The 13,555-nt window shown below is 39.3% G+C and overlaps 1 protein-coding gene across 2 annotated transcripts in view; it reads right to left on the minus strand.

The window, feature by feature from the left end:
• LOC126535861 (alpha-1,3-mannosyl-glycoprotein 4-beta-N-acetylglucosaminyltransferase B-like) overlaps positions 1–13,555 on the minus strand; it is a 162,223-nt gene that overhangs the window by 14,289 nt on the left and 134,379 nt on the right. For both annotated transcript variants that reach the window (XM_050182705.2, XM_055073507.2), the window contains exons 4-9: positions 13,019–13,065; positions 10,171–10,284; positions 7,863–7,938; positions 6,132–6,252; positions 5,196–5,326; positions 3,640–3,747 (exon numbers count right to left, since the gene is read on the minus strand). In XM_050182705.2, coding sequence (XP_050038662.1) covers positions 3,640–3,747; positions 5,196–5,326; positions 6,132–6,252; positions 7,863–7,938; positions 10,171–10,284; positions 13,019–13,065 — 597 coding nt within the window. The remainder of the gene's footprint in view (positions 1–3,639; positions 3,748–5,195; positions 5,327–6,131; positions 6,253–7,862; positions 7,939–10,170; positions 10,285–13,018; positions 13,066–13,555) is intronic.

A 13,555-nucleotide genomic window follows, 5' to 3' on the forward strand; every position in this document is an offset into this window, starting at 1 on the left:
CAACCGGACAAGAATGCATTCACTTCCTGAATGTTCTAAAATCAGTCTACATACTTCACGTCACCACAACTCAGGTAATTGTGAAAGCCACAGGCAAGCCAAGTCAATAAAAATTTTCAGCGAGCTCCAACACTGCTTCAAAAGTACCACTGTGTCCTGTGTGCACACTGGTGCTGTCTGCTCATGCAAGTTTAGGACCAAGCAGCTGCATCTAGCACTCAAAGCTCAAACAATGCATCGTTTAAACTTTTTCCGAGTATTTGACAATACTATACCGAATGTTGTATAAATAACAGCAAAAGATATACAGTCGTCAAGCAAAGCATGCCTCATGCTAGGGCCAGTGTTTTGACAAGGAGACTTGCTAGCGCCTGAAACATCTCTTGTTTGATCACTGTTGATCACATATGAAGTCTTCGTATTCTTGTGAACGTGTGTTTTGTTTGTAGCGGCAGATCTGCATGAAATTTCAGGAAAGTTGCAAACACCTTCGTGCTCATGCTTGGCAAAGTTGTAGCATTTCACAGTGCTTGCAATTTATTACCAAATTGAAAAGCATAACTCACTTGTTTCATACGGAATAAATCGAAAATATGTGTTGTCTGCTGTGACAACAGACAAAAACAACGATTTCATTGCAACAGAGTGGTACTGCAGTCCGTCATTGTAAAGGCAACTTATGGCATGTGCTGTTTCATTGTTGCATTGAGAGATGGCACTGCTGCCCTATTCCTGCAAGAATCTACATTTTTTCTTATTGTTGCTGCAGATAATGTGTACTTACGAGTTATTCATCTTTGAATTCAGTGCAGAAAACTATGGCAGCAAAATGATAAGGACACAGGATGAGCTCTATCCTTCTCTGAGTTGCTGTCATTTCTCACGCTGGTTTGAAGTATGCACTCATTCCAATAAGCCCAATTTTCTACATTACTGCAATTCCGATTTATTCTGGACAGCACAAAGTAGCAGTGTGCATGAACATGGTATTAAACTGCACTTCCCGTGAAATGCCACCTGTGTGCAAAATTTCAAACATGAGTAAACCTGTGGGTTAGTAAGCAAGGACGAGGGTCACAACATTTCAAACAGGGATATAACAAATCATCAAACATAACTAAGTAAATTTAACATGTGTCTAGCCAATATCAGCACATAATGAATACATGCTTACAAAGAATATTGGCAATAACAAAGACACTTTTGTATTAGTATTCGCAACTTTGTTATAACAAGGCTCGACTGTATTTACATGATGTCAAGCATATGCACACAACAGATCATTATGTCTAAGGAGTTTCTGCAGTGGCATCCGCAGTGAGTAACAAGTATAAAATGTAGGAGACTCCCGCCCGTAAAAACTGTTGCACCTCCTTTCTGCTCCTCTGAGCTCCAAGAAAATAGCATCCAGGCCTGATCACACAGGGAAAAGAAGAGGTGCCTTGAGGTGGTGGCTCAGCTATAGTAATGATAATGCCATTGACAAAATAAAATCGGTGGGTGTGGGGACAAATGTGACAGCTCGAAGCACAAACACATGCACAATAACACCAGATGCTCCGAAAAGTTAGAAGGAGAGAAACTATCACAACCATATGTCCAAGAAACCTCATCACCAAATTCCCAATACTGAGAAAATGCTACAACAAAGAGCTTGAAACATAAGCTTATTCAGAGAAAACACGGGGAATGCAGGAGTGGAAATTCAAGACTATGAGCAAAATGAGAACAAGGTGAAAGCAGTAGCCAACATTTCAACAAGGTTTTGAAAACGAAGACTTTCTTTTTTTAAGGCCTTGAAAAGGACAACTCCACTTGTTGTTACCTGGCTTGACTGCAGTGCATATTCACAATATATTTTATAAATAATACTCATTAATCTATGATGCAAAATGTGGTGCAATTCATGACTGGCAAACTGCCAGCTTTTTAACAGGCGACGCTGCTTATTATCAGTAAGGATCAACTAAGCAGATACAATGGAGGAAGTTGATCAACACCTTTGGTCACCTGCCTTATTGGTGTTGTTTCTGTCTTTCTGATAACTGTTGTCAGGTCACACTGTAATTGCAGTAATGCTTTGAGAACTTGGAAAGTCAGTCCCTCAATTATATTATGCATCCTATTACTTCCATGCACGTACGACCTGCATTATTATTCTAACACCATTAAAAGATTTAGCTCTTACTTATTTCTTCTTCATTATTGCTAAAATTTTACAGCAAGACCCAATTTATTAGTCTGCATTATTCATTAAAACACTCAGCATAATTGCTTGCCTGGCTTATGCAGAAAAATATACAAGCTACTGCTTATACGTGCCTCACCATCAACGATGCGCTGCTGCAGAAATAGGGACTGGCTTTGCCACCTGTCGGCTAAATGTTTACACAAACCAGGCAAACAATGAAGCCAAGTGTTTTGTTGAATGATGTGGGCCAAAAAGTAAAGCAGTAAGCACAAAATTGCATTTTAACATTCCTACACAGGTTTCTCTACAATATATATTAGTAATGCAAATCGGTACTTCTGCACTGATTAACTTCTTAACTACCATGACAAATTTCAAAATAATCTTTAAGTGTGGAATTTTTTTTAGACGTGCATATTTGTGTCAATTATTTCTAAAAGATATGCTTTTTTACTTTTCTTGTTGAAAAAATTTGCAAAAGTAATTGTATATCACTAAATTGTCAGAATTACAAAAAACTGCACTATACACAAGAGCAAAAGTTGTAGAAAGTTCACGAGTTAACTCATCAGCACCAGAGAATGTTTGTTGTGATGACAAGTTATGTCGTGATCGACAGTTAAGGGGTTAATGTGTGATTACTATGTAAAAGTGAACTTCGTGTGACCTACATTACAGTGCAGAGGGCTCTTCTTTTCCTAGTGTAAATTGGCCCCACAGGCTTCCCTGTCGACTAAGTTAGGTCATGACAGAGTCTAGTGAGGTGAACACTGCATGCTTCACCGAAATCCAACATAGAATGTTTCTGTGTCAAGCACAAGATGTGTACTGTTCAATTAGAAAGCTTGCTAAAACAAGTGCAGTATGGTCCTACAGTATCTTGAGTCCATTTCTGACAACTGAGTAGCACTGTCTAAGTCAAATGGATAGAAATTAATCTTGTAAATAAAGCTTGTCTACTTTTATTTCTATTACTAAAAGAAGAAGATTGCCCCCCCCCCATTTAGTTTTTGTTGACTCATATTTACCTATATATTTTTGTACGCTTCTAAGCAGTCTACCAGGGTCAGTTTTTCATGCACATTGCATAATTAAATCCAGTAAAGGGGCACTAGCACTTCTACTCGCATATCTGCCCACACAAAGTAAGATAGCGTACTTCACAGACCTTGCTCAGTTCTATGAGCACTCTCTCTTATATCAAGCTTTTCTTGATAATTGGCACATTAGGAAGGTGGTAAGGCACACCATGCAAATTGAACTGCGGCTTTAATCATATACCAAGTGTAGAGCACATTTCTGACAAAAGCTGTGCTTCCTGCTCATTGCAGCTCCTTGTCTTGCGATCTGTATAATCTGTTTCTGCCTGTAGCTGTAAAACAGCCGCTTACGAGCAATGATGAAGTCATAAACAAAGCAGCGCTACTCTTATGGCCAAAGAGCATTACCTTCAATTTCTGCACTTTGCCTTTCAAGGATGAATGCATGCCCACATGCTGGAATAGCGATGGCTTATAATGGATCCATATGGTATCTACCCTCTTCCGGCACTGTTTCTGTTGACAAAATAAGTATAATAAACATCATTGTCCAAAAAACTCAACAGAAACACTGAAAGCTTGAATAAAATTTGCTGTCTCATATACGTTGCACTTCCAAATCAAGTGACTGCAGCACAAAAGTCCACACATGAAGAATCGTCTTGCATCTACAACTGTGGTAGCAATCTCTGATAATAGGCTTTCCAATACAATATTTTGACTAATGGTGAACTTATGTTGGGAATCTGCAACAGCTACCACAACCATCAAGTGAAAACTAAAAGTCTGCAAGTTTTAGACTTGCCTATGAAAAACAAATATACCCCACGCTTGATCAGTGTAAGAGTCGGCAAATATGATGGGCTAATGTTTAATTTCCGCTGAGAATGTTCTTAAGCTCATCAAGGACTGAGGGTAATTTCAGCATTAGCACCACTAATGTCATACTTACGGTAGTTTAAAATTACAATTAGCACCATTGGTTAAAGATGCATCCAACATAAAAAAAAGCATAAAGTTTCTTGCTGACACATCCGTAAGCTGCTAAAGCCAGAAAAAGTTCACAACATATGAAAGTGACAACACACTCTTGAAGTTCCAGTTGAATTCGTGTACTGATGCCAGAACAAGAAAGAGTGCTTTGCTATGAAGAAATGTGACCCAGAGAGAACCAGGGGAGCACACAAACCTACCTGGATTGATGGATAAAACAAATAGGCACCACTGGTGGCCAGTCCATGCATTTGAGAAGCTAGGACAGCAACTGCTAAGCTTGCTTATACCTTGTGGTAGTAAGGGCAGGACTGCTCAAGTTGAAATTTGATTGATTGATTGATCAATTATCAATCGATTCATTCATTCATTCATTCATTCAATGGGATTAATATCCCAAAGCGACCCAAGGTATATGAGAGGCATCATAGTGGATGTGTACGGATTAATTTCAAACAGATGGGGTTCCTTAATGTGCAACCAATGGCTGATACAAAAGCTTTCTCTGCATACTGCCCCTATCGATATGCAGCCGCTGCAGCTGAGAATTGAACCTGCAACCTTTTGCTCGGCAGCAGAATGCCATCATAACCACTAATTCAACATAACAGCTAGGCTGCAAATGTGGCAGTTTGAGTACGGTGTAAAACATGAGATGCAGGTCAGAATCCACATTGCATTCAAAGAAGCAACAGCACAAGAAATAGCATGTGCAGCAAGGCTGCAGCTGGTCACAGCTCATGAAATTGGGGTTCCCAGTGAATAAAACTATAGTAATCATTGAAGTAGCCATAAACTGGTGAAGCTTTACAGTTTTGACAACTTAGACCCCAGTGAATAGCAGCTGTTAGTCCACATTTGACAACATAACATATCTGCACAGCAATCAAATGATGAATGAATGCGGTATGGCAGTTTCAACCCAACTGCAAACAGTTGATTATCTTTAGAACTGAAGAGTATGGACTCACATGGTCTTGATCGTTCCGGCAAATCATAGTGGAAACCATGTTGTCTAGAAGCCAGTCAACAGGCTTGTCATTGTAAAATATGAGAAAGAAGGCCACAAACTTGGACAGGTCCACACACTTGAACAGTTTCCCTGCAGAACAATATAGTTTTGTATCAGAGAATCTATATTCTGAACTATGTCACTGTAAAGAACCACACATCAGTTGCCATAGCCTACGCAAATGTCTAATGTGAACTAAAGAGACTACTCTGAGGTTTAACCACACATTACATGCAATCATTGCCTAGGCACATCAGTTTGGACACTGTGTCAGGCACAATGTTTTGTGAAAAAGCAGATATCAGTCTGGATTCATTTTTAACGGTCACATATTTCTGGCAAACAAAATTAGTAACAGCTTCTGATGAAGTGGAAGTTCTCAGCATTCAGTAATAAATTTAACTACCCTTCTGTTGCTTCTCTGACATAAAATTACAGCACAAAGCAGGCATAGGCGCATGCAACAGCTTCATGGCTTACATGACAATCTGATGAAATTGGCACAGTTTGAGTACAGTAAAACTGGCTCATAACACAAGCAGCACAAGGATGGAGTACAGCAGATTGATAACAAAAAACAACATTATAGCACTTTTTGGTAAAGCTAATAATTCTTTAGTGTCTACCATTTGACAAGTCCCTGCTTATGTTTAAATGTTTCAATGTAAAACCAAATTCGAAGTTCACTAAAGATAGCCAATCTGACATTAACGTCATGATACACAAGTGTGTTAGTACTGTGTCCCAACTGAACTGTTAAGAAACAGAAAATATTTATGCCAATATCACAAGACAAAACTATGCCTGCCTTGTATATTACTGTGAAAGTAGACAGACTGAGTGAAGCAGAATCTTTTTAGGTTGTTGCTGTCCAATCAAGTGTTGCTCAACTCACCGATAAAGCCTAGCTGGCAGAAGTCGAGGATAATCCAATGCCTTTTGTTGGCCACGTGATTGTATGCGGCATCCCTCATTTTTGTGATATATCCGGGCTTGGTGAGGATGTCATCCTCTAGCTATAGGGGAGGAGAAGAAAGTGCAAATCTATAACTATGCTACAGTGTAAATTGACATGAAAATAAATCCTGGAAAATTTTGACACTGATAGAAAATATTGCCAACGAAAATCAATATGCTTATGACTCGGCAATTATGGTGTGGTGAAACAGTTTTGCATAAACCAGGAAATCATGTGAAGCAAAATTTTGTTTTATGCATTAAGGCTGAGCATGCAGTGAGAAGTGAGCAGCACGTAAATTTAAAGCTTCTTTTACATGACACAATTTCCATTGCATTGGAAGCACAATTTTCATTGCACGTGATGGAAATCCCGATCGCACTTATCCCACCATTGCTGCAATCAGTACGATTTTAGAGTGCAGCTCTTAGGCATCCATTCCTGTGTTGAGCGTTAGCATGCCTCGGCAGCCCTCGCACACGAGTAAACAAGTACAGCAAAAGATGAAGGAGCGAATGCGGAGTGCAGCGGGGGATAAAACGTGGCAGTAGTGAAGAGAGCGCAAGAAGGAAAGCGGAGGAGGAGGCTACAGTGAAAGCATAAATGCTTTCACTGAAACTGAAATGGAAACTTTAAAAAATTGTGAATCATAAGGGAACTGAAATGTTATGAAATGAAACCGAAAAACCTCTCTGAAATGAAACCAAAACAATAAAGTGCTTTGAATTCAGGTTAGCCACCTCTTCCGGAGCTTTTCATACATGCATTTGTGGCTCAGCCACGCTACAAACTTGTAGATGCACGCAAGTTGCTGCCATTTTAAAAGTGGCAGCTCCATTACAGTGGATTTCAGTGTATCACGTTGGAAGGCAGTTCAGCCATTCTTACAAGGGCCGTAGCAGAAGCATAACAATGTTCATGTGTCAGCCGCTCGCAACTGCACACTAGTGCTACTCACATCCAGCAGAAGCTGCATGTAGCAAAAGAAGTGTGAAGGCAAGATTTCAGGCCTCAGAGGCACCCCAAGAAGTAAAATGAAGTTAGGAAGTGTGAGTTGACACAGTTTATGCATTCTCCTGCTGTGATTTTTCTTCACTAGACTAGCTAACTTGGCAGAAGTACCACAGCATGTGGTTGCTAGCTATTTTCGGCTCCTAGTTGAAGATAACGCCAATAGGACTGCAATAGATGTAACAGGCAGCAGCAGCAGCTCTGCCTCTTTGCATCACTTTCTAATAACACCACGAAAGATTTCTAATAAGACCACCAAGAAAAAGCAGTCACTGACAGGAATGTAACTGATGAGCACTAAAATCAGCACCTCGTCCCCTAAACAGGGACACTTAGTTAAAGAACAACCGGAGGTCATTTTGTGCAAGACACGATTGATGATGCGTTTCAAATAAATTGACATGATGTTTCTAAAAGCAACCAGTACTCCTTTAGCTAGAAGTTCGTGGCAGAAAAAACTTAATCCACTTTGAATGGCACGCGATATTTACTAATGGGTTTATGGCAGCCAAAAAGTACACAGTATCTTTCTACGATTCTACGCCATTATTTCTTACAGTTGCATCTATCATCTGCAAATATGCAATTTAGTTTTGTAACAAATAGCAACAAAAACACAAGCAGAGGTCGTTTACTAATAAACTCACGTGTACTCACCTGCAAATAGAATGTCCCCCTGTTTTGTGCGTACATCATAAGGTATGCAAAGTCCAACGTCTGTTTCGTTCTCCATCTGCATATTCATGCAAGGACAGATCATTCTCAAGAAGAATTGTGTTCCTAAGTCACACACTACCTTGAATTCAGAAACCTCAATGGTGTGAAATTTCCTATAGAAAGAACTCACTCCGATTAAAGAGACAGCAGTCTGAGGAGCAAAATATACGTTCTCAATTTCAACACTATTCTCAACCAACTATTAAAATACCAAGGTGTTCTGCCATGAATGGGCATTGAGATGAAACATTAATGCACATTTTTTTAGACACATAATTCAATCAATAAATTCATTCCAATTCCATAGCAAATGAGAACATAAGACAAAGGTACTCTTAACTGGGCACACTATTAAATCCACCAAAGCTCAGCAACCTTTCTCCTTTCTGTAAGATTGAGGTGTAATCGTACAGCACCGTCCGTTACAGCTAGAACAGACTTAAGCCTCTAGACAAGCTTCTTTTTTTACAAAGGTAAGTTGGCAATATTTTCAGTCTCGTCGTTCCCACTTGATTTCTAAGGTAGTTTCACCTCTAGCCTTTAAGACAAAAGATCGCAAAAATACTCGCAGTACTGCCCATGTTCTACCTTGTACTCAATTTCTTTGAGTTACATTTTACTAGTATAATCAATATGTTAAATGTGATTTGGCATTCGAAATGCAGCCGCTGATATCACGAGTTAGGAGCTGCACTTGTCGCTCCTTTGTGAATACAATGCACGGATTTCTGAACAGTAGGAGTCTTCGAACAATAAAGCTTCCCAGTCACATCGAATGAAAACATTGCAAAAAGATCACTTCTGGATATCAAATATTTCTTCCTTTCTAGAAAAAGTTAGAAAAGGTTGTGTAGAGTCTATTCGATAAAAAATACTTGGCTGACCCTTCTGAAAGTGAAATGTGCATACTAGAAGCAGTGGCAGCTTTCTTGCACATTCATAAATACAAGTCCATAAATGTGCGAAGTCCTTTATTAATTACTTTCACTCAAAGGGTGAAGCAATGACAGCGATAGTAAGCATGCGAGGCCTGTACTACTGTGCAGCATAAACAGCTTCGTCGGAAGCTACCAGGCATCATAGGTATATCCGATGCCATAGTAAGCGTGTATGTGGTGAAACTGCATCGTTAGAGCTCTGGCAGCATTGTACATGCGTGGCCATGCACACTTCAAGGTGACCAGACGCACAAAAATGGCATGAGCTACCACGGCTCCACCGAGTGATGACAGTTGCTGGGAGTCATCTTAGAAAAAGTGCTAGGAACCTCCTCGCCCATAGATGTCAACTGAGTTAGACCACAAGACACTTCCAAGCACTACCACCTTTACTGCCCTGAAAGGTGTCCAGGCTGCCGGCCTTGTTTTCTACCCAATTGCTCAGTCATAAAAATAAGTAATGCCTAAATATCCTCCCTGCAACAGCTATGCATCATCAAAAGCGCAATTCCTTTAATAAAGCAAACTTTCTATGCATACTTTTTTCTTAACCACAAAACAGCAATGTATTGCCATCTCACAGATTTGCATAATGATGCTTGCGTGATGTATGTACGTGGGAGCGATTTTCACAGGAGCCCGGTAGAAAATACTTTCATGTTAAAGAAAGATAATGTTATCAAGAATATTTGATATACATGCATGTAACGCTGTTTACAGCTAAATGTCTGCTTAACTCAGGCATTTATGAATAATAAGCAACTCCTCTCAGTTAGCCAGTGCACAATGGCATTGACAGTAATGAATGAAGGGAACAGCATGTCAACAAGTGCCCATGAGTGTTGTCTTAGTTGAAGATGAAAAGTGTGATACTAGTACAATGCATATCTTTTAAAGGATATATGCGAACAGTATTAGACTCGCCAAATAATAAAGAAGTTTATACAGATCGAAACAACAAATTCATAGACTGCCTAAAAGTCAGACATTCTCATTGAATGACTGTTATTCATCAGAAAATATGTATTATAGAATTTATTATTCATACGAAAATATTTGATATCCAGAAGCGATTTTTCTAGAATATTCTTATTTGATTCGAATGGGAAGTTTAGCTGTTCAATTGAAACACAAGTTATTCAGCTGCATTTCTCTGCCTCGTGCTTTCGCAGCCTATGGTGCCTCTGCACAGCAACAACAGCTCTCCTGCAGCCCAATTATTCAGAGTATTCAAATTTAAAATATTTGCATGCCCTTATAGGAAAGACAAGTCACCACGAGTATAATATATGCGAGTTCTGTTCACTCACTTCACGCGGGTGAGTGGGTCCCCCAGCGTCTCCGGGAGGCGGTCCATGTCTGGGTAGTAGGACGACGGTGGAGAAATGATCTCCAGAAGCCCACTCTCAACATGCTCGCTTAACCTGTTTACATGACACACGAGGGATGTGGAACAACATGAAGATAAGACAACTGAAGTGAAGACTACCTGAGGATAAGACTACTTATCATAGCAGATTGTTATCTTGATCTTTTCTGTCTGTGTGCATACATATATATATATATAGTATTGTGTAAATGTTACAATAAAATTCAGTTGTACTTGTTCCTTTGCTCATCTTGTGTCCATAGCACACTTCTAAAAAAATTTTTTTTGTTCCCGATGAATATATAGATTTGTTTGTTAGCTGAAGCATTAATTTGTTAGTGCTGTGCTAGTTTCAAGCAGCCACTGCCCCGAGTTCTTTCAAAATGTTTTTTTTCCTTTTCCCAAACTTCATGACCATGGGCCACAACAGGGCTGGGCAAAAAAGATATTTTGCAATTGTATAATGATATGATGCAAGATACTCGGGCAACAAGTACTTGAGATACAGATACGAGATACTACCGCAATTGTTATATCCGATACGATACTTTCCATTTGTATCTTAAGAGACATTGATACATTGGCACATTTCTTATTATTGATCCATATAATATAGCAGCAAACACGCATGAACAGAAATATTTGTTTGGAAATTTCTTGACTCCGACCAACCTTGTTTCATTTGAATGAAATGTCTGTTAGCATCAAATTTTTTGTTGTTCTTGTTTAATGTATAATATTTTCATTCTGAAACAATTTATTGGCATTGCTTTAGCTTCTTAACATGAGAGCTTTTTATACGCTGCGCTGTCAACAGTTTTTGCTTGTCACTTTTGTAATTGATGGGAGTCACTGCTCTGCTTGCTGACCAGCTAGTGGGTCACCATTTAATTACAAGAACGTCAACAAGAAGCATCTGCATGACGGCGCAAATACCGCTGTGCAGTTTTACCTTGTCTGTAAACATATTACTGTTCATGCATGTAACCTAGTCCTAAAAATTGCTTTTAGTGCTTGCGAGCAACAATCACATACACAAAATAGCTGCCTTATGCACAAGTCTCCCAGAAGCAGTGCAATCCACACATTGGTTCATAAGTCAAACTTACATCCATGAGATCCTTCAAGTCCTTGATGTGTGAAAGCCACTAGACACAAGGCAATGCCATCCTTGCATTCTTCAGACTTTGTAACAAAGCACTACCACTATGCAAGAGAAACTTGCATAATGACACTATAGCTTCACCAAATGTATGCGAAAGATGCCGCACATATTGGCGTAGGCAGCACGGTTTGGTGGCTATGAGCAAGTGTCATGGCACGACGCAACTAAAACGAAAAATCAAGAAAGCAATAGGTTGGCTGCACACAGATATGCACACGCTTGTTTTTGTCGAGACAGTGTGAGCGCCACCACGCCACTCTGCTCCACTAATAGGTATGTGCAGACATCACCACCTGCCCTCGCAGAAGGGCTCTGGCAGAAAGATAAAAGAATGTCGCCGCCTTTAGTTTTCTTCAGGTGGCTTAGTCGCAGCAGTATCAGCTTGAGAAGCAGAGCTCAGCCTATGTTCAAAAGTTTTGCACAGTGATGTTATGATAGCAGTATCTCGTACCTTAAGATATCCGATGCATTATTTCAAATATCGGAAATGCAGATACTGACACATGTCTTGCCAGACGTATCATGATACAGATACAAGCTACCCAAAGAGCATCTAAGATAGTACCTAAGATACATGTATCTTTGATACTGCCCAGCCCTGGACCACAAACAGCAACTGCAGCATTCTATTTTGTTTCCTCTAGCATATGAAGGGGACTGACTTAGGCAACACTACTAGCTTCTTGCCTATTATAGGGGGCACAATAATAGCAAGATTAACAGTAATACTAGCAAAATTAAATCCCTCTAGGCTGACAATGTATTCATAAAAAACTATTTTCAGACACTTGGCAGAAAAGGTTCTTTATTACAAGAAAAAAACATGAATACTGAATTTTTTTTAATTTCATGCCAAAACCTCAGAGCCGGTAGTTAGTGCAACTTCACAAACGTCAAACTATTTTCTTGTAGTTAGGTCATTTTAGGAATGAAAAGTGCTGAAACTTGCTATGTAGAGTCACTGGTTCCTTTCAATAGCAATGAATACTTTCATTACTGGTAACCATTTAGCTAAGCCTGAGCAGACGCCATCAAAATTCTTGAAGTCAGGATGAGTTTGTGCAAGAATTTCAGAGTGTTGTCACCACAGTCTTTTGTTTCTGCATCTTTTTTCACTTTACAAGATTCCTCACGATAAGAGTGGCTGTTTTGCTACAGCACAAACATAATTTACTAACACAGCTTAACCTAATATTGCTGTTTGGTTTCCCTTGAAGTCTTCTGCCATGCAATGTTCATCAGCTACGAGGAATCATTCTATTTAAGGATTTTCTAAAAGGATAAGGTGAATACAAATCCGTTTTAGATAGCTACAGGTTATAAATTTTCTACAACGCAGCCAAGTGAGTAAAACCGCAGCAACAACAACCAAATGTCTACAGAAGATACAAAACCACAGACTTGAAATAAGCTGCCAAGGCAGCAGGAGGTTGATACCCAATTTAAAAGAGTTAAAGCTAACCTCACATTGTAATGAAACATTTATTCCTGTATTTAACGTTCACACTATAAATCTCCACTCGGACAGATTTTGTTGCATTCTTCTGGCCTGTGAGAGCTTGCACACTAATAGGCAAAACCACAGGTGGCAAAAAAATTTTGAAGTACTTAAAAAAATACTTACTCCTCTTTGATTTCTTTGGATTGCTTCATGACGTAACTCAGGTCAGTCTGAAAGAAAGAAAAGTATACAAGTGAGAGCAACAAGAAAGTGACAACAGGGTTTCTGTCACAACCTTGTCATGCAAAAAACATGTCTGGAGACGTCAACAAACCTAACACAACTCTTCCCGCGTACTTTATACCGTATAATGTGCAGCATTTTTTTTTAAGTTATTCAATAAGTACCTGGCTGTCAGCTAAAAAAATGGCTGTCAACTAAATTTGATCTTATTTATTGTCACTGCTTTTCCAAACAGAAATTTAGCATATTCACAGAAGTATTGTAACCTAGCAGATTTCGAACGTTGTTTTAACCTTAATTTTTAGCACTTGTGCTTGTCTTATCCGTTCTTTGTCCATGTTTTCTGCACACTAAAAAAGTTTGCTCATGAAATGCCAACTACACCACGACCTTTTGCATTGTTTTAACAAAGTGCCTAGATGCACTCAGAAAAAGAAATCATCTTGGTACATCCCCCACTTCAACGCTTGTCAATAA

This window comes from Dermacentor andersoni, chromosome 4, assembly GCF_023375885.2.
Source record: "Dermacentor andersoni chromosome 4, qqDerAnde1_hic_scaffold, whole genome shotgun sequence".
In the NCBI taxonomy this organism is placed as follows: Eukaryota; Metazoa; Arthropoda; class Arachnida; order Ixodida; family Ixodidae; genus Dermacentor; species Dermacentor andersoni.